A 21,767-nucleotide genomic window follows, 5' to 3' on the forward strand; every position below is an offset into this window, starting at 1 on the left:
TTTCAGTGGCAACGCTACTCCCTATTCATGTTGGATTTCAGCAGTCTAAAAAAATAAACTTTGATAAATCAAAAACCCATTAGTGTTCAAAAACTGTTTGTGTCAAAATTCGAAAATCAAATTGGATTATAGTTTCTAGAATTAAATATATCTAGGCCGCCATATCTACTCTTGGTAGACCTATACCGTTTAATTTGTCTAAATAACCTGACTTCAGGTCGGTTTACTATTTTCACAACATGCAACACAAGTTATTGATATTGTGGCATTAACACCAACCGATACTATCAATTATTCAGCGCAAACTGAATCGTAGATCATGGTAAGAATCTCTTCGAATTATTTGGTTGGCTCTTAAAAGAGCCTTTGGGTTTATTGTTGGTCGAAAAATGGTTTAACCGCCGAAACCGTACAGGGTGCGTCCCTGCCTCTTCAGGGCATAGACAACATCCATGGCGGTGACGGTCTTCCTCTTGGCGTGCTCGGTGTAGGTGACGGCATCACGGATCACGTTCTCCAGGAACACCTTGAGGACACCGCGGGTCTCCTCGTAGATGAGGCCGGAGATACGCTTCACACCGCCACGACGAGCCAGACGGCGAATGGCGGGCTTGGTGATACCCTGGATGTTATCACGCAGAACTTTACGGTGACGCTTGGCGCCTCCTTTTCCGAGCCCCTTTCCTCCTTTCCCGCGTCCAGACATGTTCGAGAAGCTTTGGTAGTCTACTCAATGTGACACTGAACGAGCGCTCTGACTTTATAAAGGCTTCCTGAGGACCTTCGAGAGATTCAGGACAGCCTACTGTTACAGATCCCTCCCATTCTCTACAGGCCCCGCCCATTTCCCTTTATTCAGCACAGAACCCTCCCTTTACACAACTAGATTAAAAATAATATCATAACCCACTTATTAATATAACTTGGAGCGGGCGATGGCTTTCGTAGCATATCGATAAAACATCATATAAAAAATAACTGTTGTGAATATATCTAAATTATATGAAGAATAAGATAAGGGTTTCCTAATTAGTGTGATGAGTTTCATTTGCCATATTCGTGGTGTGTCTAACACTAATTTTCCAAACAGGCTTTCTACAAAGAAAACAAACAATACAATTATATCACCTAAACCCGTTTCAGTTAAGGTTTTTGTTTTTGGTAATCAAGCAATGTATCCTAGTGGGGGCTTGAAGAAAGAAAATTATGCTAGAAATATCAAAATCATACCAATAAAGTTTCATAATTCTGGAGATTTTACAATTTATAGTTGGAATTAGGCTACTAAATCGATTGAAACAGTTGGCTACATGCCGTCGTAGTGGGGGGAGGAATCTAGCATACTTGCATTGTATAAACATAAATAAACAAATGAATCAGCAGTATGCTAAACCTACAATGTAATAAAGAACAAATAGCCAAATACCTAGCAAAGATTTACCCATGAAGCATTACCCTTAAACAACCGGCGTTTTAGCACCTCTAGCTTTTACTGGAGACGTGAGACTTAGAAAGCTCATTGTAGCTACTAAACGTTATGCCGTTCATCATGGTGAGCACAAATAGGGTTTACATATTGAGAAAATATTCTCTTAAGCGTGATACTCTTGAGCAAAGCTCAGGGACCACATCAACGTTATCATTGGCCACTTGAAGCTTCAGATGATTACGTTCATCTTGTTGTGATGCATTAGGCCTATGTCCAGCCTTTCTTGAAGCTACCCTAATATACAGTTAGGTCCATGTAAAGATTTTAAGATTACCTATGGGGTCTCCTGCTTCTAATCATTTGAGATAATTATCGCAGTTGACTTTCAGTAGGCATACGGAATATCTCTTAGTAGATTTGAGTGGCTCTTAAAAGAGCCTTTTGTTGATTGTAGATGGGTTTTCAGTTTACTTCTTCGCGGGCTTCTCGGTCTTCTTGGGCAGAAGGACGGCCTGGATGTTAGGCAGCACACCGCCCTGGGCGATGGTCACTCCACCGAGGAGTTTGTTGAGCTCTTCGTCGTTACGCACGGCTAGCTGCAGATGGCGGGGGATGATGCGGGTCTTCTTGTTGTCACGGGCGGCGTTACCGGCCAACTCCAGGATCTCAGCGGTCAGATACTCAAGCACGGCAGCCAGGTAGACTGGAGCTCCGGCTCCGACGCGATGAGCATAGTTGCCCTTGCGAAGAAGTCTGTGCACACGGCCAACGGGGAACTGGAGCCCGGCACGGGATGACCTGGTCTTGGCCTTCGCCCTGGCTTTTCCTCCGGTCTTTCCTCGTCCAGACATGATTAGCAAGGTTTGAATACAGACGTTGCAGTGACTTGGAAACGACGGCCAACTGGATAATATACCCAACAATGTATTTTCTCATTGGCCAGATCACACGTTATAAAACGGACCAATCACGTACCACCGGGGTTTTTTCCCTATGCCCAATAGGTGGCAGTATTTTCCCGTAAGATAAAATGTGCCAGTGTATTACAAGCAAAGAAATACCTCTATACAGTCTAGCCATGATTTAAATGCTTATTTAGACAAATTTTAAAATCAATACGTTATCAGAATATACAAATGCATGATTAAATGTATGCATTGAAGTAGTTCATTCTTTGCTTCTGTAGCAGATTGATATGTCTCCACTGGCCATACTAACTTGATACACTTCCCGCTTTCTGCCCCTGCATACTTTGGGCGGTAAACCCCCTTCTTATCTTCCCAGTCTCATTTAACAACCTCATGGTAAAAGGCGGAATTGTTTTAAGCCACATTTTTCAATATGATTCATGTTCCCTGTTCATTAGCTATTATTTTATAACGACCTTATAAGAAAGACTTCCGTCTTAACCTAGGCATTTTGGTAATGGCAATGTAGCCTATGTTGTAAATCTTTCCAGTTTCCCAAAGTAGGACAACTGTAAGGAAAAGACGGCGTTCCTATCTTGAACCTTTTATGTAACCAGCAAATGAACGTCTACAACGAACACACTACACAAATCTATCAGCTACGCTTCCAAATGTGGATATGATTCAGCTGCCGAAACATTTTGTATTTAGGCTAAATATACTGATACATATTCTATTGGTAATTAAATTAATGATATGCCCGCGAGGATTAGGTAAAGTTCTTTTAAGCATGTGTGTGGCTCTTAAAAGAGCCTTTTTTTTGCTTGGAAGTTGACCAAATTATGCGCGCTCTCCGCGGATACGGCGGGCGAGTTGGATGTCTTTGGGCATGATGGTGACCCTCTTGGCGTGGATGGCGCACAAGTTGGTGTCCTCGAACAGACCGACCAGGTAAGCCTCGCTGGCCTCCTGAAGAGCCATCACAGCAGAGCTCTGGAAGCGGAGGTCGGTCTTGAAGTCCTGGGCGATCTCCCTCACCAGGCGCTGGAAGGGCAGCTTGCGGATCAGCAGCTCGGTGGATTTCTGATAACGACGGATCTCTCTCAGCGCAACTGTACCGGGCCTGTAACGATGGGGTTTCTTCACGCCACCGGTGGCCGGGGCGCTCTTGCGGGCAGCCTTGGTGGCGAGCTGCTTCCTGGGCGCTTTGCCACCGGTAGATTTACGCGCGGTCTGCTTCGTTCTGGCCATTTCAACTGAGATTTTCAAATCAGAATACTGTCAGTGTGAAGTCTGCCCGACTTTATATCAGGCCATAACCGCTAAACAGTGATTGGTCCTTGTAAAGACGCTGTGATTGGCGGCACATAGGGCTGAAGTCTCGCTCTCGCAATGGTGCCCGCCCCTTTCTTTCCTTTTCAGCTGGAGCGATCAAGTGTTTACTATTTCCTGTGTGCAGCCAGAATAGTACATTTTTATTAAAGGCATTTCGCAGTAGCTTTTATCCAAAGCGACTTACAACAAGTAAGTACGTGTCAAGAAGAAGAATATCAGCATGCAAGGCCTCTTGCACTCATACTATTAACTGAATACAGTGAGTTAACCAACACAGCATGGAATGTTTAAATCTACATTCAGTTGGCATCTTTAGTCATACCATACTATCATATATATATATATATATATATATATATATATATATATATATATATATATATATATATATATATATATCAAATATATAACACCTTTAGGCAGTTTGGAGAATAGGTCTCAAGACAACGAACTAAATAATAACGGAGATGGATGGTCAATATTGATTTGTGATGTCAATTATCCTCAATATTTCCTCCCATTTGTGACGGAACAGTGTTTACTACATAGAGTATCAGTATCAACAAAAATGATCATTGCAGCACTTGATTATAAATAGGCTACGATAGAGCCAATTGGAAACAGGTCAAGGAAACGACACAATACTTATTCCCTTTTTCCTTTCCACCAGATGTAAGGGCCTAACAAGGATTTTAATGTCTGGAAGGTGTATGATAAGCTATTAAAATAACCTAAATTATTACATTTTCCAATCGATCTGTTAAGCCTTATGGAATATGCAAGCAGTGCAGTAAAAGCAGAATAGTTTTATAGGCAGTTTAAGAGGTAATCTGAAATATATCACGGCTAGACTGCACATCTATTCGTCTGCATCCAGTCGTGTTTTCTGAGTTCAGTTTAGAATTTACACTTTTTAGAGGGGTAATAACATTGATGACTTAAATCTTGCTTTAACGAGCATAAAGCTCGAAAATGAAATGTTTGTTGCAAATAAGGAAACGCTCTTGTAGTGCAGTTGGGTGGTCCTGAAAAGGACCGTTGGTTTGAGATCAAGTGGTAGTCTACTTGGAGCTGGTGTACTTGGTCACAGCCTTGGTGCCCTCCGACACGGCGTGCTTGGCCAGCTCACCGGGGAGCAGCAGGCGGACGGCGGTCTGGATCTCCCTGGAGGTGATGGTGGAGCGCTTGTTGTAGTGGGCCAGACGAGAGGCCTCACCGGCGATGCGCTCAAAGATGTCGTTGACGAAGGAGTTCATGATACCCATCGCCTTGGAGGAGATACCGGTGTCGGGGTGGACCTGCTTCAGCACCTTGTACACGTAGATGGCATAGCTCTCCTTCCTGGTCTTTCGGCGCTTCTTGCCGCCCTTGACTGCGGTCTTAGAAACGGCTTTCTTGGAGCCCTTCTTGGGAGCGGGTTTGGCAACGTCAGCAGGCATGATGTCTGATAATGCTCACCAGCGCTCGACTGCCATTTTTATAGGAGGCGCATGCAAATCAACAAGGGCAGTGGCATCTCTGCGATTGGCTAGAATACAGGACCCTTGAGGCAAAGATTCCTTAACCGCGCGTGGGCATTTATACGCATTCATAGTTGCTCATTACGGTCATGTTTGCTTTAATAATAAAAACATCAAGAGTTTTCTGCATTGTTCGCATATTTGACGTTACCTTAGCTAAAAACCCGGTCTGCTTTGAATTAATTAATGAATCATTGAGTTTGTTCAATTGAAATATTTTTGGTCACAGTTAAGCGCCTATATAGATGCACACACACATACAGTGGGCTTTATAACGGAAATACATTTGGTCGAATAAACTCAGAAACATGAATATCATATCAAGCCGTTATTCAGCTGTTTTCTCTCCCTGTTCTTGTTCTTGAGTTGCCAGCATGTTTTGCTGTGCAATGTGCGCATCATTGGGTGGATCAAATCGATCGAGTGGAGTAAGTATGTACATTCTCCCCACGGATAGTCATCAGTCTTTTTATCATCAGTCATCAGAATCAATCAGACTACCCTATACATGTTATGTAATCAACAGTTCATTAAATAAAGTTCATAGGCAATAATTATTGAAACACACCGTTTACATGGATCTTTAGTAGGCCTATTACTGGTCTTTTACAAAAAAGATAAAGAAATGAAATAGAAGATGTACTGGCTCGCCAGGTGTTGCTGACAGCATGCGGGCAGCATTATGGAGACTTCGATAACAACCCAACTTGGCAGCCCCATGAAAACAATAAACATAATCAAATAAGACATCTCAAAGTGAGTTCATCAGATTAAAACACTTCAAATGCATTTGTTTCAAAAGAAGGATGGTATGTTTATTTATTAGAAAAATAAGGAGCGGGGAAAGACTTTCCAACCCCAAGGAGCAGAGATTCGTTGGGTTCTTCAGGTTCTATTTAATTGATATCTCATACCATATACACATGTAAGCTTTTACAAAGAGATTTTGTCGACATTTGACGGGAGTCATTTGTCATGACAGATTGTGTGTGGGGAGTGAGCCCAACGCCACTGAATTACCGGTACCCCTCAAAAAAAAAAATCCTCAAAAAGGCTTTTTATTCTCTAGTATTCAAACTGTACCGTGAGCGTTTGTGTTGAGTTTCAGATAAGTCCTGTCCAAAGCCCGTCGTTTCTAAGCTTGGTTTAAATGCATTCCGTACCCCCAAAATACTGCTTGAGATATGGACAGCGTCTGCATAGTTAAAGGTAGGCCTATAGCTCTTTTAGACGTATTTGAGTGGTCCTGAAAAGGACCGTTTGTTTGATATCAAGTGGTAGTCTACTTGGAGCTGGTGTACTTGGTCACAGCCTTGGTGCCCTCAGACACGGCGTGCTTGGCCAGCTCACCGGGGAGCAGCAGGCGGACTGCGGTCTGGATCTCCCTGGAGGTGATGGTGGAGCGCTTGTTGTAGTGAGCCAGACGAGAGGCCTCACCGGCGATGCGCTCAAAGATGTCGTTGACGAAGGAGTTCATGATTCCCATCGCCTTGGAGGAGATACCGGTGTCGGGGTGGACCTGCTTCAGCACCTTGTACACATAAATGGCATAGCTCTCCTTCCTGGTCTTTCGGCGCTTCTTACCGCCCTTGACTGCGGTCTTAGAAACGGCTTTCTTGGAGCCCTTCTTGGGAGCGGGTTTGGCAACGTCAGCAGGCATGATGTCTGTCGAATGAAGTAACCACGTTCGACTGCCATATTTATAAGAGGAGCATGCAAATCAACAAGGGGCAGTCCATGTGTGTGATTGGCTAGAATACACGAATCCTGAGTATCTGCTATTGGTTAAGATACATATCGCAGTAGCATTAAAGCGGAGTAGAGTATCCGAGGAGAGAGAGAACATTCCGTATCATACGTTAAAAGCTTTATATATATTTGTATATGTTATATTTTATATATCTTTTAATATACAACTCGTAATAAGCCGATTCAGGAGGTACCTTCCTACGGTTCAATAGTCCGATCCAATAGATCAATCATTACTATGTATGGAAGCCACTCAAATCATGAGTTAAACCATTTATGTATTACTTCATTGATTCTTGCCAGCTCTGTTCCGTCTCGATGACGTCACAGTTGACAGAGGAACAAATTAACCGCGCGAGGGCTTTTTTTAATTCAACGATCAAATCGATAGTTACGTATTGTAACTCTAGTTTCTGTGAGTATAGGCGCAGCCTTTTAAGGGTATTGCTATTGGGTTATCCCTAGGCGTGAGCGTAGCACTGAAAAAAGTGTAAACCCCGCCAGGGGAGATTCTAGGTTCTGACTTTTGGGTGGGCTCAGCCCCAAGGAAGCCACAGGGGTATTTTAAGTATATAAAGGATTTTGGGTTTTGAATATCGTAGATGTGATTTCCTGAGATCATAAATTGAATCTGGTGGGGGATAAATCTATCTTTTTATCTATCAATCGAGCACATTGTATATTTTTGAACAGTCTGCCTGTTTATGGTCAGAAAAGCACAGACCTTTTGTAACAGTTCCCCGCCCACCAGCAGCGTGGGCCTCACAGATATACGTTCTGCTCCCTATAAACAGCTTTTCTTCAGCTATCTACAGGACGATGAGGCCAACAATTAAAAGGCTGCGCCTATACTCATAGAATCTAGAGTTACAATACGTAACTATCATTCTATGTCGCATAGGCTTCGCCTTTTAAGGCTATCGCTATTGGGTAAAAAGGGCGAAGCACAATATAGTCTATGCCTCATTGGTCCCAATCTGTACCAGAAACACAGCTACATACGCGCTAGTATCATGCGTCAGACGTAGCATAACATACGTCATGCGTCTAACGGCACGTCATCAACGAGCAGCTCTAATGTGTCTGATAAGACACAAGAGCTCTCAGCATTTGACTCTACTTTGACTCTACTTCACATTGTTTAATATGCGAGGGGAATAGTCACACAAACACACTCACTCTGACAAAGCACCTAGAACTGAGTGTGTCATAGAAAGGCGCGACATGTCTCTTAGGTAAAACCTAATAAAAGAGCATGGGGAAGCCCAGGAGGCTGCGGTGCAGATATCCTCCATAGGCATCCCTCTTTGCAGAGCGACAGAGGACGATATTCCTCTGGTCGAGTGAGCTCTGATAGTCTCAGGCGCCCGCTGACACATAAGCCTGTGTGATAGCATCACATAGCCAATGTGACAGCCGTTGTATCGTCAGGGGGAGGCCCTGGGAATGTTCTCTGTAATGCACAAATAACTAATGAGATTTGCGCAGAGCCTCTGTGCGATTCACATAACAGGCAAGCGTGCGTACGGGGCACAAGAGATGGGTTGTTGCCTCCTCCTCCGATTGATGAGGAGGGAGAGAGAAACCATTGAGTGTTATTACTCTCGATCTGAACGAGCTAGTAATTCTCTTTGGTGTAAAAGCCGGGTTTGGGCGTAATATCACGAAATGCCGACTCCTTGTATTCTAAGACCAGAAGGGGCTACCGAGAGTGCAGACAGGTCGCTCACTCTCTTAGCTGACGTCAGGGCCAGCAGCAAAGCTGTCTTGGCTGACACAAACTCGAGTCACGGGTCTCTCTCTCCTCACACCTTTTAGGAAGCGCTTCATTCATGGCATTATGAAACAGCAGCCGCATACGTTTTAACCGTGCTAAAAGCCAGCCCTCCTTCCATCAGTGTCTGGAGGAAAGAGAGCACACGTGGCAAAGGGCAGGAGATGGGATCACAACCCCTCTCCGTGCACCATTTCTGGAAAGCCGCCCATTTAGCCGAGTAACACGCTCTGGTGGAGTCAGCTCTGGCACCCTGGATGGTCCGTACGACCTCCTGGGAGAGGCCTAGACCCTCTAGGCGCTCACGTTCAGCGGCCAGGCCCACAAGCGCTGGCCGATCTCTGGGTAATCTATGATTGCTCTCCCTGCCTGTGAGAGAGCGTCTCGCCGCCAAGGGGGTCCCTTCGCGCTGAGGGAGAACCACAGCTCCCTCAGCGCATAGAATATATAAGTATATAAGGTAAGCATTGTTACGATTCAAGCTAAACATTAAACACTGTATTATTAATATATTATCTGGCCCATTTGAAGGACAGGTCAACAAATGCCTACATCCTGAGGGGCATTCACACGTATCACTCATTCACACCATTTCCCTGTCAAATGGTGAACCTCCCCCCTGCGCAGTCTCCCTTTGTGACGGAATGAGACAGGTCTCCCAGTCTCATGGTACTTTTACACTTACACTAACTGGTGGTTAACTGGTCAATACTCATACTCTGGTTAGTCAGACACTGCCAGCTGGGTTGCCCGTAGTATAGAGCGTTGTACTGCATGTAGGGGGAAGCCACACAATTAAGGTATATAACTTGAAGCCTGATCAGGAGTTCTTTGCAAACCAACACAGGTTGTGTTGTTACTTCTGTGAAAGTCATAATAAAGCCTTAATCTTCCAGGACTTGTCCTTCTCAACCTCAGGTTTCCTCTTAAAGCGTTGAGAGCGTGGGATTGTATCCACAACAGGTGCAGCTCCAGCGTGTTTCCTCAGTGCAGGCCTCAGGTTCCATTGAAATAATCCGTTTCAGGAATTTCTCCATGAAGACGGACTCATTGCAAAAACGCATCTATTCTTTCATGACGCGGGCTTCTGTAAAGTCAAGCTCAACTCTAAAACCACTTTTGTGATCTAAGATGTCATACCTCATACATATGTAATGTAATCAACAGTTCATTCAATAAAGTTCAAAGACACAAAGCATTGAAACACACCATCTACATGGCTCTTTATTGTTATTGGTCTTTTACAAAGAACAAAAGCGATAGAAATAAAATAGGATAAGATGCACTGGTGTGTCAGTTGTTGCTGACAGCATGCCGACAGCATTCTGGAAGCTTTGATTACAACCCCACTAGGAAGCTCCATGAATGAATGTAGCCCAAAGCACCCGGAGCACAAGTTTTGGTTCCTATTTCTAACACAACCCAAAATAGAAATGCTTGTATTGTTTGAACGAGGAAAGGACTTGAATGCGCAAACGTAGCGTGGATGTGTTCTTCCACTCGCTTCACATAGGATTGAGGTCCTTATATTTCAGCATGGAGACGATCCAGATCATGTGACTTCCCGTTCTGTTTCGCCTCACAGATCCGTCTGGAGCCCTAGCCACTTCGATTTCAGTGGTACTTGCATCTTATCCAAGCTATCTTTGTTGTACACGGGGAATGGGTCAACCTAGCGTTTGTTAGTGCTTGGCACTTGATTCTATGAACATCCTTACTGTACCGACAGCGATAAATGGTTTCTCTTTCTTCTGATCGAGCAGCAGACGAGTTAAAAGCGTCTGCTAAATGCCCTCAATGTAAATGTAAATGTTATGTAGATGGCATAGCTCTCCTTATGGTCTTTCTGCGCTTTTTGCCGCCCTTTACTGTCGTCTTATCGACGGCTTTCTTGTTGTTTGAGATAGCATAATTAGAATTGTCCACAGGCTTCTTACATTCAGTCCAAAACTGAAAAAAACATTTTGAGACCTTCCCAACATGTCCGTGTGCTTTGGGCTTTCGGCTCAACAGAAGATAAACCAGAACAAAATATTAGGCAAAGTTCTCAGGTTGCTTACTGGTGCAATGAAACAAACAATATGCCTCACCAACAGTTACAGCCGGTTCAACACATATCATTCTAATTGAAAAGTACACGTTTTAAAAGTAAAAGCTGATGCATGTCTAAGGCACATTCTAGAGTTTATGTTTTTAGAATAACCTTTAACTTTTTCACGTTTAGCTCAGAGCTAAGAGTCCAGAGCACATTGTACAGAAGGCTAGCATGCGTCGTTTGTTTTGTATTTACAGCAGACCGCTTGTTTCTGTGGAAACGCTACACTTCATTCACGTCGTTGTGTTTAAGCACAAAGTCTCAAACAATAGATGACTGGAAAACATCTATTAGCATAACTCACTGATTGCGCTGGTGAGGAGACACCAGGGAGAGGCTTAGAGGAGGGGCTATGGCCTAAAGGAGGGGCTAACAGGGCCTAGAGGAGGGGCTAGGGAGAACAGGCCCTAGAGGAGGGGCTAACAGGCCTAGAGGAGGGGCTAGGGAGAGGGCCTAGAGGAGGGGCTATGGCCTAGAGGAGGGGCTAACAGGGCCTAGAGGAGGGGCTAGGGAGAGGGCCTAGAGGAGGGGCTAACAGGCCTAGAGGAGGGGCTAGGGACCGGGCCTAGAGGTGGGGCTAGGGACCGGGCCTAGAGGGGGGGCTAGGGACAGGGCCTAGAGGAGGGGCTAGGGACCGGGCCTAGAGGAGGGGCTAGGGACCGGGCCTAGAGGGGGGGCTAGGGACAGGGCCTAGAGGAGGGGCTAGGGACCGGGCCTAGAGGAGGGGCTAGGGACAGGGCCTAGATTTGATTAGATTCGATTTATTTGAGGAGGGGCAAGGGAGATAGCTGCTGGTGGCTGTCGGGGAGAGAGATGTGAGTCTGTATAATAGAGTGAGCACTAAGAGAGAGAGAGAGAGAGGTGGAGAGAGAGAGGTAGAGAGAGAGAGAGAGAGAGAGAGAGAGAGAGAGAGAGAGAGAGCGAGAGAGAGAGAGAGAGAGAGAGAGAGAGAGAGAGAGCGAGAGAGAGAGAGAGAGAGAGAGAGAGAGAGAGAGAGAGAGAGCTCTACACCAGCTGGGCGCTGGGTGCCTCGTCGGGGGTCTTGCTGTCCTGCTCGAGGTCTGAGGCTGCGTCCAGCGAGGCAAGGTCCAGAGAGGCGGGGTCCGGGGAGGGGGGCTCCGGGGAGGTGTCCTCCAGCTGGCGGCGTGCCGAGCGACCCGACGAGAAGCTCACAGGACCGCCACGCCTGGGGGCGGAGCCAAACTGCTGTGTCATCACGTCCGTTCATTCACTGTGTTCATTCATTCACCCAAACCCTAGCATCACCGTTTACAACATCGTTGGCGCTCTGGTCTGCCTGGAACCCGGCAAGGAATAGACCCAGCCTGGGTAGTTCCGACGTGCTTCTACTTGTACAGCGACGCATTTGTGTCTTTGCGAACAGAATTGATGCAGGTGTTTATTTGCATTTAGATCGGTGGAGCGAGATCGGATGACAAGTGGTCCCTTGAGACACAGGTGGAGACGCCAGGTGTGAACGGGGCCTGTGTTTTGTGTATGTGTGTGTGTTTGTGTGTGTGGAGCTCAGTGTGTGTCTGTTTGTGGAGGTCAAGGTCAGTGTGAGTGAGTGTGTGTGTGTGTGTGTGGAGCTCAGTGTGTGTCAGTGTTTGTGGAGGTCAAGGTCAGTGTGTGTGTGTGTGTGGAGCTCAGTGTGTGTCAGTGTTTGTGGAGGTCAAGGTCAGTGTGTCTGTGTGTGTGCGCGCGCGTGCGTGCGTGCGTGTGTGCGTGCGTGCGTGCATGTGTGTGTGCGTGTGTGTGTGTGTGTGTGTATGTGGAGGTCAGTGTGTGTGTGTGTGCGTGTGTGCGTGGAGGTCAGCGTGTGTGTGTACCTGAGGCGGCTCTTGAGCGTGTTGACCTCGCGGCCCAGCCCCTCGCTGGCCTCCGTGGCGTCGTCCAGCTCGCGCTGCAGCTTCCTGCGGGCGGCGTTGGAGCGCGTGGCCTCCTCCTCCGCCTCCTCCAGCTGACGCTTCAGCTGCTTCATGCGGGAGTTGGCCTTCTCCATCTGGGGGGGGGGGGGGGGGCTGTTAGCGCCTACTGGCCGCGGGGTGTGTGTACTAGGTCTGCGTACTAGGGGTGTGTGTACTAGGTCTGTGTACTAGGGGTGTGTGTACTAGGTCTGCGTACTAGGGGTGTGTGTACTAGGTCTGTGTACTAGGGGTGTGTGTACTAGGTCTGTGTACTAGGGGTGTGTCTACTAGGTCTGTGTACTAGGGGTGTGTGTAGTAGGTCTGTGTACTAGGGGTGTGTGTACTAGGTCTGTGTACTAGGTCTGTGTACTAGGGGTGTGTGTACTAGGTCTGTGTACTAGTTGTGCGTTCTAGGTTTGCGTACGAGGTGTGTCCGTACTACGTGTGTGTACTAGGTGTGTGTGTGTGCACTAGGTGTGTGTTCTAGGTTTGTGTACTAGGTGTGTGTTCTAGGTGTGTGTTCTAGGTGTGTTTACTAGGTGTGTGTTCTAGGTGTGTGTTCTAGGTGTGTGTTCTAGGTGTGTGTTCTAGGTGTGTGTTCTAGGTGTGTGTTCTAGGTGTGCGTACTAGGTGTGCGTTCTAGGTGTGCGTACTAGGTGTGTGTTCTAGGTGTGCATTCTAGGTGTGTGTTCTAGGTGTGTGTTCTAGGTGTGTGTACTAGGTGTGCGTAGCTCTGAATACAACGTTGATGGCGTTCTATTACATTGCGATGTCGGTTTGAATTCGATTAGCCCTACCCCGATTGGCGAGTGGTTGAATATACGTTCAACTAATAAATCAATATTTCCTCCAGTCCGTGTTCAGTGTGTGTCTCTGATGCAGCACGTCAAAGGGACGGCTCTTTGAAGCGTTTCGTTGCTGATGGCAACACGACGGTGACGGTGTCGGTTAGTAGTATAGCCTCAGCTCCTCACCTGTTCTTTGAACTGGTCGGCGTGGCGACGCTCGTCCTCCACCTGCATGCACACCTCCTTCAGCTTCTTCTCCGTCCGCCGGACGATCTTATTGGCTGCCGCCCGCTCTCTGGAGCCAGGGGCAGAACGAGAGGAAGCTACGGTTAGCGGCTTAGCATCGTGCTACGACTAGCGGCGGGTGAGCGTCGAGCTACGGTTAGCCTCACTTAACGGCCAGCGGGATAGCATCGCGCTATGGTATGCCGGTTATGATCAATTAAAGGTGTGTGGGCTAGGTGTGTGCTCGGTATGGGGGTCTCCTACTTGGCCTCCTGCTCCATCTGCTCCTCCAGCTGGCAGATCTTGATCTCCAGTGTGCTGATGGTGGTCTTGAAGCGAGTCTTCAGGACCCCCTCCAGCTCCCCCAGCTTGGCGCGCTGCTCTTTGTTGAGCCGCTCCAGCTGCTGCCGTGCGTTCTCGCTCTTCTGGCCGGCACTGCGCTCCGCGCCCAGCTCCGCGCTCAGAGAGTCCACCTGAGGGCGCAAGAGAGGCCCCGCCAAGGAGTTAGCTGCTTAGTTAGCGTTAGCGTAAATGTCAACGTCAATGGACTGCATTAATGCAGCGCTTTTAAACCAGTGGCCTCTCTGAGCGCTTTACAGCATTGCCCGACATTCAACCCGTTCATACACACATCCACACACCGACGGCGGAGTCAGCCGCGCAGGGCGACAGCCAGCTCGTCGGGAGCAGTCAGGGTGAGGTGTCTCACCCCCGGGGACAACTCAACACTCAGCTAGGAGGAGCCGGGGATCGAACCAGCAGCCTTCCGGTTACCGGCCGACCTCCTGAGCCACATGCATCCCATAAGCAGTGACTAAACGATAAGGCTGAGAGGCTCTAGTGAGTGGGTTGGTTTACAGGCTCGGGCCTCTCTAAACGATGATTCTAATGGTCAGGGTGAGGACAGGACGATCGGGGTCGACCGCGGGGCTCAGGACCTGCATGGAGGTCTTCCTGAAGCGCTCGTTGAGGAGCTCCATGTTGCCCTGCTCCTCCTCCAGCTCCTCCTCCAGGTGGGCGATGCGCGCCTCTTGCCTCCTCTTCTCCTCCAGCAGGGCCGACCTGGAACACAGCAGCAACACGCACAGCTGAGCATCACCCTCTGACCTCTGACCTCTGTTTGGAAGGCTGTCTTAGACACGAAGATGAGAGTTAATACTTTCTTTATATTTCTTATTTTCTACATCATAGTATAAATAGAAATATATATTTCCACTCTTAAATATAATCATATATATATTTACTTTTACAATTCATGCAGTTAGCAGACGCCTTTATCCAAAGCATCCTACTAGGGTTGGGTATTGCCAGGTACCTCACAATTTAATTCAATTAGATTCTTTAGGTCTTGATTAGATTCGATATCGGTTCGATTCGATATTGATCCAATTGCTTCGATATCGATTCAATAATACGTGCAGAAGACAAAAACACCTAAATATTATTGGGAAGGGAATACACCATTGTCTGGTATTGTTCCTGAGCTAAACTTGCAGCATAATAGTAATAATCATAACATGAACAAATGTAAAAGGGTATATATGATGGTTCTGAGGGGGGGGGGGGTCCACTAGCTGATGGTTCTGAGGGGGGGGGGGGGGGTCCACTAGCTGATGGTTCTGGGGGGGGGGGGTCCACTAGCTGATGGTTCTGGGGGGGGGGGGGTCCACTAGCTGATGGTTCTGAGGGGGGGGGGGTGTCCACTAGCTGATGGTTCTGAGGGGGGGGGGGGGGGGGTCCACTAGCTGATGGTTCTGAGGGGGACGGGGGGTCCACTAGCTGATGGTTCTGGGGGGGGGGGTCCACTAGCTGATGGTTCTGGGGGGGGGGGGTCCACTGACTTTCCGGAGGAGCTGTTGGAGATCTCGTCCTGCAGCTCGTCGCGCTCCTGCTCCGCGTGCCGCCGCCCCCTCTCCGACGCCGCCAGGTCCTTCACAAGGTCAACACAGGTCAAAGGTCAAACACAGTGGTCAATACCGTTCAAAGGTCAAACACAGGGGTCAATACCGTTCAAACGTCAAACACAGGGGTCAATACCGTTCAAACGTCAAACACAGGGGTCAACACAGGTCAAAGGTCAAGTTAGGCCAGTCATAACATTTTGGATCAAACAATGTCCAGTTAAAACATTGACCTACAAACCTTAGTGATGCAATATACACCCTGGTGCAAGTTTATAGCAATGTATACATCTGTGTATATGTGGATTTTCCTTTATTGTTCTATATATTACTGCTCATGCATTATATTTTCAGTTTTCCCACAGTGCGTTCTGAGTACGGTGGTACTGTGTGTACTGTGGTGAGTACTGTGGTACTGTGTGTACTGGGATGAGTACTGTGGTACTGTGTGTACTGTGGTGAGTACGTTGGTACTGTGAGTACTGGGGTGAGTACTGTGGTACTGTGTGTACTGTGGTGAGTACTGTGGTACTGTGTGTACTGGGGTGAGTACTGTGGTACTGTGTGTACTGGGGTGAGTACGGTGGTACTGTGAGTACTGTGGTGAGTACTGTGGTACTGTGAGTACTGTGAGTAATGTGGTACTGTGAGTACTGGGGTGAGTACGGTGGTACTGTGAGTACTGTGGTGAGTACTGTGGTACTGTGAGTACTGTGAGTAATGTGGTACTGTGAGTACTGGGGTGAGTACTGTGGTACTGTGAGTACTGTGGTGAGTACTGTGGTACTGTGAGTACTGGGGTGAGTACGGTGGTACTGTGTGTACTGTGGTGAGTACTGTGGTACTGTGAGTACTGTGGTACTGTGGGTACTGTGAGTACTGTGGTACTGTGGGTACTGTGTGTACTGTGGTGAGTACTGTGGTACTGTGGTACTGTGGTGAGTACTGTGGTACTGTGAGTACTGTGGTACTGTGTTACTGTGAGTACTGTGGTCCTGTGAGTACTGTGGTACTGTGAGTACTGTGGTACTGTGAGTACTGTGGTGAGTACTGTGGTGAGTACTGTGGTACTGTGAGTACTGTGGTACTGTGGTGAATCAGAGGACCAGACCTCGTGCAGCTGGAGGATCTCCGCCTCCAGGGTCTTGAGTTTCTTCTCGTTCTCCTTGGCCTGGGAGAACACCTCGTCCCGGGACGCCCGGGCTTCCTCCAGCTCCCGGTGGTAGTCCTTCATCTGGGCCTGGGGACCGAGGAGACGGAAAACCCTGAGCAACACTGGCACACAGTCGCTGGTCGACTAGTTCTATCTGAAACCACGACTATGACTGTAGCATGGTACCTGTATATCAGGGTCCTACCTGTAGCTTGCAACCTGTATCTCAGCGTCCTACCTGTAGCTTGCAACCTGTATCTCAGTGTCCTACCTGTAGCTGTGTGTCCTACCGGTAGCCTGATACCTGTAACTTTGTCTCCTCCCTGTAGCTTGGTCTCCTACCTGTAGCTGTGTGTCCTAACTGTAGCTTGTTACCTGTAGCTTGCTGTCCTACCTGTAGCCCGACACCTGTAAGTGTCCTACCTGTAGCTTGTTACCTGTAGCTTGGTCTCCTACCACCTGTAGCTTGCTGCCCTACCTGTAGCTTGTTACCTGTAGCTTGCTGTCCTACCTGTAGCCTGGTACCTGTATCTCAGTGTCCTACCTGTAGCTTGTTACCTGTAGCTTGCTGTCCTACCTGTAGCTTGTTACCTGTAGCCTGGTACCTGTATCTCAGTGTCCTACCTGCAGCTTGTTACCTGTAGCTTGCTGTCCTACCTGTAGCCTGACACCTGTAAGTGTCCTACCTGTAGCTTCCGTAGGTGCTTGATGGCCTCGTCGCGGGCCTTGTTGGCGCCCTCTATCTGCCCGACGGCGTCGATCAAATCCGCCTCCAGCTTCTTCTTGGCCGCCACGGCCAGAGCTCTCTGCTTCCTCTCGTCATCAAGCTCCACCTCCATCTCGCGCACCTTGCAGAAGGGGAGGAGCCACAACCCATTGTTACCTGAGACGATGAGGAACTTTATTCTGGGCTTCAGGATCCACAGGGAAATTCAGACTGGATAAAGACACAGGAAATACTGTAGCTATAATGCACTTCAATTTGATTAAGAGGTTTTATAGTCCTTTGAAGGAGGAGTACTTATTATTGACTATTACATGGCTATTTGGTTGGCAATCAACCAAATCTTTCCATCATTTCATCGAAAGTAAAAGAGAGAAAGATATCTATATTTTTTGATAAAGATTAGATATAGAGGGGACAGAGGATGTGTGGCGAGCCACCTGTTTGACCAGCGCTCTCTTCTTCTCCTCTCCCATCTCGTCCTTGCCGGCCAGGTCGCGGTCGTACTGCGCCTTCATGGCCTGCATGTTGACCTCCAGACGCAGCTTGGCGTCCTCCGTGGCCTGCAGCTCGTCCTCCAGCTCCTCCAGCTGCACGCGCATCTCCTCCAGCTGCTGGTCCTGGCTCCGCTTGGCCTTCTCCAGCTCGTGGACCTGGTGTGGGGGTGAGGGAGGGGGGGTTAAAGGGTGAGAGAACCTCCTGTTTCAGCTAGGAGACAGCCCGCCTGAGAAGCTGAGGACAACACAATCTGTGAACCCCTTTAAAATCAACCTTATAACATAGCTATTTAGTTCAGCATTCTCTTAATCCATGTAACTTCTTCATAAATTTTTAGGCACCTTGTATTGAAATTTTGCAATACAACAAATCATGTTTGATTTGGTGATTTGATTTGATGAGACACTGCTAGATTTTAAATAAATTAGTTTTGAGTGTTGTAAGAAGGAGGGAGGACATTCCCGTGGTTACGACCCAGGGCAACTTTGTTATTAAGCGATTACCGTTGTTAAAGAGAATTATAATGAGCAATGTTGTATTGTACTTTTTGAGGAGACAGAGAGAGTGGGGGCGAGAAGGTGGGAGAAAGCGAGAGTGCATGAGTGCGAGTGATTTAGATTGAGAGGGATGAAGACATCAGAGTTCAAAATGAAATATAAACATAAAACAGGTGCATCTCAATGAATTAGAATATTGTGGAAAAGTTAATTAATTTCAATAATTCAATTTAAAAAGACAAACTCATGCATTAAATAGATTCATTAAATCCATAAACAAGGACATACCTTTCAGAAGGCCGACAATTCCGAATTAAAATACTTTTCATGAGCTGTAAGCCACAGTCATCAATATTAATACAAATAAAGGCTTGAAATATTTCCCCTCGGATGTAATTAATCTACATAATAAATGAGCATCCCTTTTTAAAATTAATCATTCAAATTATTAACTTTTCCAAAATATTCTAATCTATCGCGATGCCCCAGTAGCTGAAACGACGCTCTATAAGACTGGGTTCCCTCCTCACGTTCTTGCCCACGTCGTCCTTGGAGCTCATCAGGTCCTCCATCTCGGCCCTGAGCGTCTTGTTGACCCTCTCCAGCTCCTCCTTGGCCTCCAGAGCCTCGTCCAGCGCTCGGGTCAGCGACAGCGCCTTGGTCTCCTTCTCCCGGGCCTCGGCCTCCGCGCGGTCCCGCTCCTCGCCGTAGCGCGCCGCCACGCTCTTCTCCTCCGCCAGCAGCTACACAGAGGGAGGAAGGAGCGGACGGAGAGGCATGTTAGGTCACACGCAGGGCGGGTTGGTGGACTGGGGAGGGGGTACCAGTGCCAGCCGAAGGGTTCAGGGTGCGATCCCCGATGTCCACACACTCAGCTAGATACCAAACCAAACAAATCATTAGTACCTCCAGCCGGTTTGGAGGTATAGAAGTGACTTATCTAGCACAGTCGCCTTGTTTTTAAGTGACTTAAGTACCAGGCTCATGTGACTTAAGTTCCGGGTGACCTAAAGTTTGGTGGTGAATAAGTGACTTAAGTACCAGGCTCATGTGACTTAAGTTCCGGGCGATCTAAAGTATGGTAGTGAATAAGTGTCTTAAGTACCATGCTCATGGGACTTAAGTACCAGGCAACCTAAAGTTTGGTGGTGAATAAATGACTTAAGTACCAGGCTCATGTCATGTGACTTAAGTTCCGGGTGACCTAAAGTTTGGTGGTGAATAAGTGACTTAAGTACCAGGCTCATGTGACTTAAGTTCCGGGAGACCTAAAGTTTGGTGGTGAATAAGTGACTTAAGTACCAGGCTCATGTGACTTAAGTTCCGGGAGACCTAAAGTTTGGTGGTGAATAAGTGACTTAAGTACCAGGCTCATGTGACTTAAGTTCCTGGTGACCTAAAGTTTGCTGGTGTATAAGTGACTTAAGTACCAGGATCATGTGACATAAGTTCCGGGAGACCTAAAGTTGGTGGTGAATAAGTGACTTAAGTACCAGGCGCCCTACAGTTAGGTTGTACATAAGTGCCTCAAGGACCATGCAACCTACAGTTTGGTGGGACACAAGTGACTTAAGTACAAGGCGACCATCAGGTTGGGAACCACTGCCATAAAGGTCAATACTGGTCAACTTGATCTGTCCGTCGTAGCCATTTCTTCTGGGGATTCTTAACCATCCGTAGATGCTCTTCAGCAAAACCGCAATAACAAAGTCACTTTGACAAAGGTTGTTGGTTACGGATGTTTGAATTGTGCCGGCAGAGCCCATCTTCGATCACCGGGGCTGGTATAAACCCATCGGTCCAAACCCCCCTCCATCTCCCTCCAACACCACCTCACCCAGACCACCCTAGAGACAGAGCCCGGCCCACCTGGTCAAACTTCTTCTGCTTCTTCTCCAGGGTGGAGACCAGCTGCCTCTGGTGGTCCAGCTCCACGCTCATGTCCTCCAGCTCCTGCTGCAGTCGGCTGCGGCTCTTCTCCAGCTTCTCCAGCGCCACCCCCTTCTCCTCCGCCCGCACGGCCGCCAGCTCCAGCTCCTTCTGCAGCCTCCTCTTCACCTCCTCCAGCCCCTCCAGCAGACCCACCTCCTCCTCCAGCTTCTTCTTGGTCTCCACCAGCTGTGGACGGGACAGGGGGCGTGAGTCCGACCAGGGGATCTAGTCCATAGTTAGTGCTACCTGGACCACAGTCAGGAGGAGTGACTCCCATCTGGAATGTAGTTAGGGGTAAGTCCTACCTGGACTCTAGTGAGGAGGAGTTAGTCCTACCTGGACTCTAGTGAGGAGGAGTTAGTCCTACCTGGTCTCTAGTGAGGAGTTAGTCCTACCTGGACTCTAGTGAGGAGGAGTTAGTCCTACCTGGACTCTAGTGAGGAGGAGTTAGTCCTACCTGGTCTCTAGTGAGGAGTTAGTCCTACCTGGACTCTAGTGAGGGGTTAGTCCTACCTGGACTCTAGTGAGGAGTTAGTCCTACCTGGACTCTAGTGAGGGGTTAGTCCTACCTGGACTCTAGTGAGGGGTTAGTCCTACCTGGACTGTATAGAGGAGGGGTTAGTCCTACCTGGACTCTAGTGAGGAGTTAGTCCTACCTGGACTCTAGTGAGGGGTTAGTCCTACCTGGACTCTAAAGAGGAGGAGTTAGTCCTACCTGGACTCTAGTGAGGAGGAGTTAGTCCTACCTGGACTCTAGTGAGGAGGAGTTAGTCCTACAGTGAGGAGTAAGTTCTACCTGGACTGTATAGAGGAGGGTTAGTCCTACAGTGAGGGGTTAGTCCTACCTGGACTTTAGAGGAGGGGTTAGTCCTACAGTGAGGGGTAAGTCCTACCTGGACTGTAAAGAGGAGGGTTAGTCCTACAGTGAGGAGTTAGTCCTACAGTGAGGAGTTAGTCCTACCTGGACTATAGAGGAGGGGTTAGTCCTACAGTGAGGGGTTAGTCCTACCTGGACTGTATAGAGGAGGGTTAGTCCTACAGTGAGGGGTTAGTCCTACCTGAGCCTGGACGCTGAGCAGTGCCTTCTCCAGGGTGCCGCGCGCCTCCTCCTCCTCCTCCTGCTGCTCCTGCAGGGCGCTCTTCTCCTCCTCCAGCTGACGGAGCCGGCTGCTCAGACCCAGCTTCTGACGCGTCTCCTCAGCCAGGAGCTCCTACAAACACGCACACACACACACACACACACACACACACACACACACACACACACACACACACACACACACACACACACACACACGCAAACACACCCACACACACACACACACACGCAAA

General features: G+C 48.0%; 6 protein-coding genes across 7 annotated transcripts in view; all 6 read right to left on the reverse strand.

Moving 5' to 3' along the window:
• Positions 1 to 344: 344 nt before the first annotated feature.
• On the reverse strand, positions 345 to 742 carry LOC115560970 (histone H4). The gene has a single exon (XM_030380684.1). It carries the CDS (start codon positions 704 to 706, stop codon positions 395 to 397), a length of 312 nt encoding a protein of 103 aa, XP_030236544.1. The 5' UTR covers positions 707 to 742; the 3' UTR covers positions 345 to 394.
• A 542-nt stretch (positions 743 to 1,284) lies between these two features.
• LOC115560947 (histone H2A) lies at positions 1,285 to 2,297 on the reverse strand. Its single transcript, XM_030380633.1, has one exon. It carries the CDS (start codon positions 2,278 to 2,280, stop codon positions 1,897 to 1,899), a length of 384 nt encoding a protein of 127 aa, XP_030236493.1. The 5' UTR covers positions 2,281 to 2,297; the 3' UTR covers positions 1,285 to 1,896.
• Positions 2,298 to 3,151: 854 nt separating this feature from the next.
• On the reverse strand, positions 3,152 to 3,648 carry LOC115560928 (histone H3). Its single transcript, XM_030380610.1, has one exon. The coding sequence runs from the start codon at positions 3,586 to 3,588 to the stop codon at positions 3,178 to 3,180; it is 411 nt and encodes a 136-aa protein (XP_030236470.1). The 5' UTR covers positions 3,589 to 3,648; the 3' UTR covers positions 3,152 to 3,177.
• Positions 3,649 to 4,699: 1,051 nt separating this feature from the next.
• On the reverse strand, positions 4,700 to 5,115 carry LOC115560959 (histone H2B 1/2-like). The gene has a single exon (XM_030380657.1). The coding sequence runs from the start codon at positions 5,109 to 5,111 to the stop codon at positions 4,734 to 4,736; it is 378 nt and encodes a 125-aa protein (XP_030236517.1). The 5' UTR covers positions 5,112 to 5,115; the 3' UTR covers positions 4,700 to 4,733.
• An 899-nt stretch (positions 5,116 to 6,014) lies between these two features.
• Positions 6,015 to 6,870, reverse strand: LOC115560974 (histone H2B 1/2-like). Its single transcript, XM_030380699.1, has one exon. It carries the CDS (start codon positions 6,850 to 6,852, stop codon positions 6,475 to 6,477), a length of 378 nt encoding a protein of 125 aa, XP_030236559.1. The 5' UTR covers positions 6,853 to 6,870; the 3' UTR covers positions 6,015 to 6,474.
• A 3,041-nt stretch (positions 6,871 to 9,911) lies between these two features.
• The window catches only part of LOC115560902 (myosin-10), a 45,051-nt gene continuing 33,195 nt past the window's right edge, over positions 9,912 to 21,767 (reverse strand). For both annotated transcript variants that reach the window (XM_030380547.1, XM_030380556.1), the window contains 12 exons: positions 21,494 to 21,646; positions 20,373 to 20,621; positions 19,034 to 19,246; positions 17,949 to 18,161; positions 17,471 to 17,632; positions 16,743 to 16,871; positions 15,572 to 15,660; positions 14,669 to 14,792; positions 13,995 to 14,203; positions 13,692 to 13,800; positions 12,640 to 12,812; positions 9,912 to 11,996 (listed from right to left, as the gene is read on the reverse strand). In XM_030380547.1, the coding sequence (XP_030236407.1) occupies positions 11,816 to 11,996; positions 12,640 to 12,812; positions 13,692 to 13,800; positions 13,995 to 14,203; positions 14,669 to 14,792; positions 15,572 to 15,660; positions 16,743 to 16,871; positions 17,471 to 17,632; positions 17,949 to 18,161; positions 19,034 to 19,246; positions 20,373 to 20,621; positions 21,494 to 21,646 (2,004 nt within the window). In that variant the 3' untranslated portion in view covers positions 9,912 to 11,815. The remainder of the gene's footprint in view (positions 11,997 to 12,639; positions 12,813 to 13,691; positions 13,801 to 13,994; positions 14,204 to 14,668; positions 14,793 to 15,571; positions 15,661 to 16,742; positions 16,872 to 17,470; positions 17,633 to 17,948; positions 18,162 to 19,033; positions 19,247 to 20,372; positions 20,622 to 21,493; positions 21,647 to 21,767) is intronic.

The sequence above is a fragment of the Gadus morhua genome, chromosome 2 (assembly GCF_902167405.1).
Source record: "Gadus morhua chromosome 2, gadMor3.0, whole genome shotgun sequence".
Taxonomy (NCBI): Eukaryota; Metazoa; Chordata; class Actinopteri; order Gadiformes; family Gadidae; genus Gadus; species Gadus morhua.